The sequence below is a fragment of the Cyprinodon variegatus genome, unplaced genomic scaffold (genome assembly GCF_000732505.1).
Source record: "Cyprinodon variegatus isolate N-32 unplaced genomic scaffold, C_variegatus-1.0 Scaffold2012, whole genome shotgun sequence".
Classification (NCBI taxonomy): domain Eukaryota; kingdom Metazoa; phylum Chordata; class Actinopteri; order Cyprinodontiformes; family Cyprinodontidae; genus Cyprinodon; species Cyprinodon variegatus.
In genome coordinates, this window is record NW_015152465.1 from 35,616 (window position 1) to 37,469 (window position 1,854).

The 1,854-nt window shown below is 41.7% G+C and overlaps 1 protein-coding gene across 2 annotated transcripts in view; it reads left to right on the plus strand.

The window, feature by feature from the left end:
* Window positions 1–1,213, plus strand: part of LOC107105027 (NACHT, LRR and PYD domains-containing protein 12-like) — a 29,358-nt gene extending 28,145 nt beyond the window's left edge. For both annotated transcript variants that reach the window (XM_015405144.1, XM_015405143.1), the window contains exons 10-11: window positions 74–244; window positions 389–1,213. In XM_015405144.1, coding sequence (XP_015260630.1) covers window positions 74–244; window positions 389–728 — 511 coding nt within the window. In that variant the 3' untranslated portion in view covers window positions 729–1,213. The remainder of the gene's footprint in view (window positions 1–73; window positions 245–388) is intronic.
* Window positions 1,214–1,854: the final 641 nt, after the last annotated feature.

Sequence of the window (1,854 nt, forward strand, 5' to 3'; positions counted from 1 at the left end):
TTGACGGGTTTTGTTGGACTGTTCTAACCTGCGTCCTGTTGGATCAGCTCACATCCTTCTGTTCTGTGTCCAGATTAAGGAGCTGTGGTTTGTCAGAGATCAGCTGTGCTTCTCTGGTCTCAGCTCTGAAGTCAAACCCCTCACATCTGACAGAACTGGACCTGAGGAGAAACAACCTGAAGCACTCTGATGTTCAGCAGCTGCAGAATCTTGTAAAGAGTTCAGACTACAAACTGAAGACACTGTAAGTAGATGGTTGGAGTGAATCCAGCTGCTCTGAACAGGACTAAAGTCCCTGCTGCTCTTTATCCTGGATGTGCTGCAAGCTGAAGGAGAGAAGCAGGAAAAACTCACTGATCTCCTCTGTTCATTCTTCTTCTCTCTGCAGGGAGTGGGAGGAAACGGTGGAGTACTCTGGCTATGAGGATTACACTGACTATGAGGATTACAGTGACCAGACCGGCAGCGAGGATTATAATGACGATGAGGATTATAATGACGATGAGGATTATAATGAAGATGACGATTATAATGACGATGAGGATTATAATGACGATGAGGATTATAATGAAGATGACGATTATAATGACGATGAGGATTATAATGACGATGACGATTATAATGACGATGAGGATTATAATGAAGATGACGATTATAATGACGATGAGGATTATGATGACAATGAAGATTACAGTGACCAGACTGACAGTGACGAGAACTGGAGCTGATCTGTCTCCTGATGATCAACAGAAGCTGAAGCTGCAGTTTCTTAATTCACTAGAACACGAGTACGGACTTGTGTTCTCTCCAAGTGGGGAATAATAATGAACACAGTCAGATAAACACAAATCAAATGAACATTTTGCCAAATAAAACAATTAAACCTCCATCAGAGCGAGCAGTACTTCACTAATGGCTATGCAGAGAGAGGGCTGCTGCAGATGGCGTAAGATTAGCCCTGGGTGAGGCAGACGAGCTAAAGTTAGCCCAGCCAGGCCTGACATCAGACAGGCTTACGTTAGGCCTAGCTGCGCTTAGCCTTGGAGCTCCGCTGGTTGCTGTGGTCCTCTCAACATCGGAATATTTTTTTTAATTATGCACTACATCAGTAAATAGGCCATATAGAGAAGCTTAAAGTATAATGTTCTCACATCAAATGATCTTTTAACATACTTTTATTGAACAACAGCAACAGAACTTTTAAATTAATACTCTGAGCTCTGTGAGCGCTAACCTGCTGCTGCCGCAGTGCATGCTGGGACAGCTGTCAGTCTGGAGAACAGACAAGTCTGCTCTGATGCATGCTGGGTAAAGAGGGAGGGGCCAGAACAACATCCGAGAACTTTGTCTGTTCTCTGTCTGTTTGTTTTTGTAAATTGGAACAGTGCTAGGGCTAAGTACACAAGCACATGAGAGCACACAATTACACATATTGAGAAACGGCCTCTGGAGATTTTTTCCTCTTTATTTGATCCTGTCTGTCATTTACTCTCCGACATTGTTTTTCTCTTTGGAAAAATGAAGATGAAATTCAAACTAAGCTGCATTTAGTGGCTCCATGGAGGTTGGATCTGTATTTCATATTTTATCTGTTCGATTCATTTTCAGCCTGTAACCCAGAAATAGGAAATAAAGGTCAAATAAAGTTTTTTTGAGGCTGCATGTGTGGAAGGACAAAAATACAATGCCACACAATGACTGAGTGAGGAGTATTTGCACAGAAGAAAATACTTCTTCCCATAACAAACCAGATTCTTTTTTAAGGTTTATTCATAACATGTTACTGTTTAACCTAAGTGTCTGTAATTTGTTTTGACTCGGATTACTTTCCATTGTTGTGAGTAAAGGGGAACG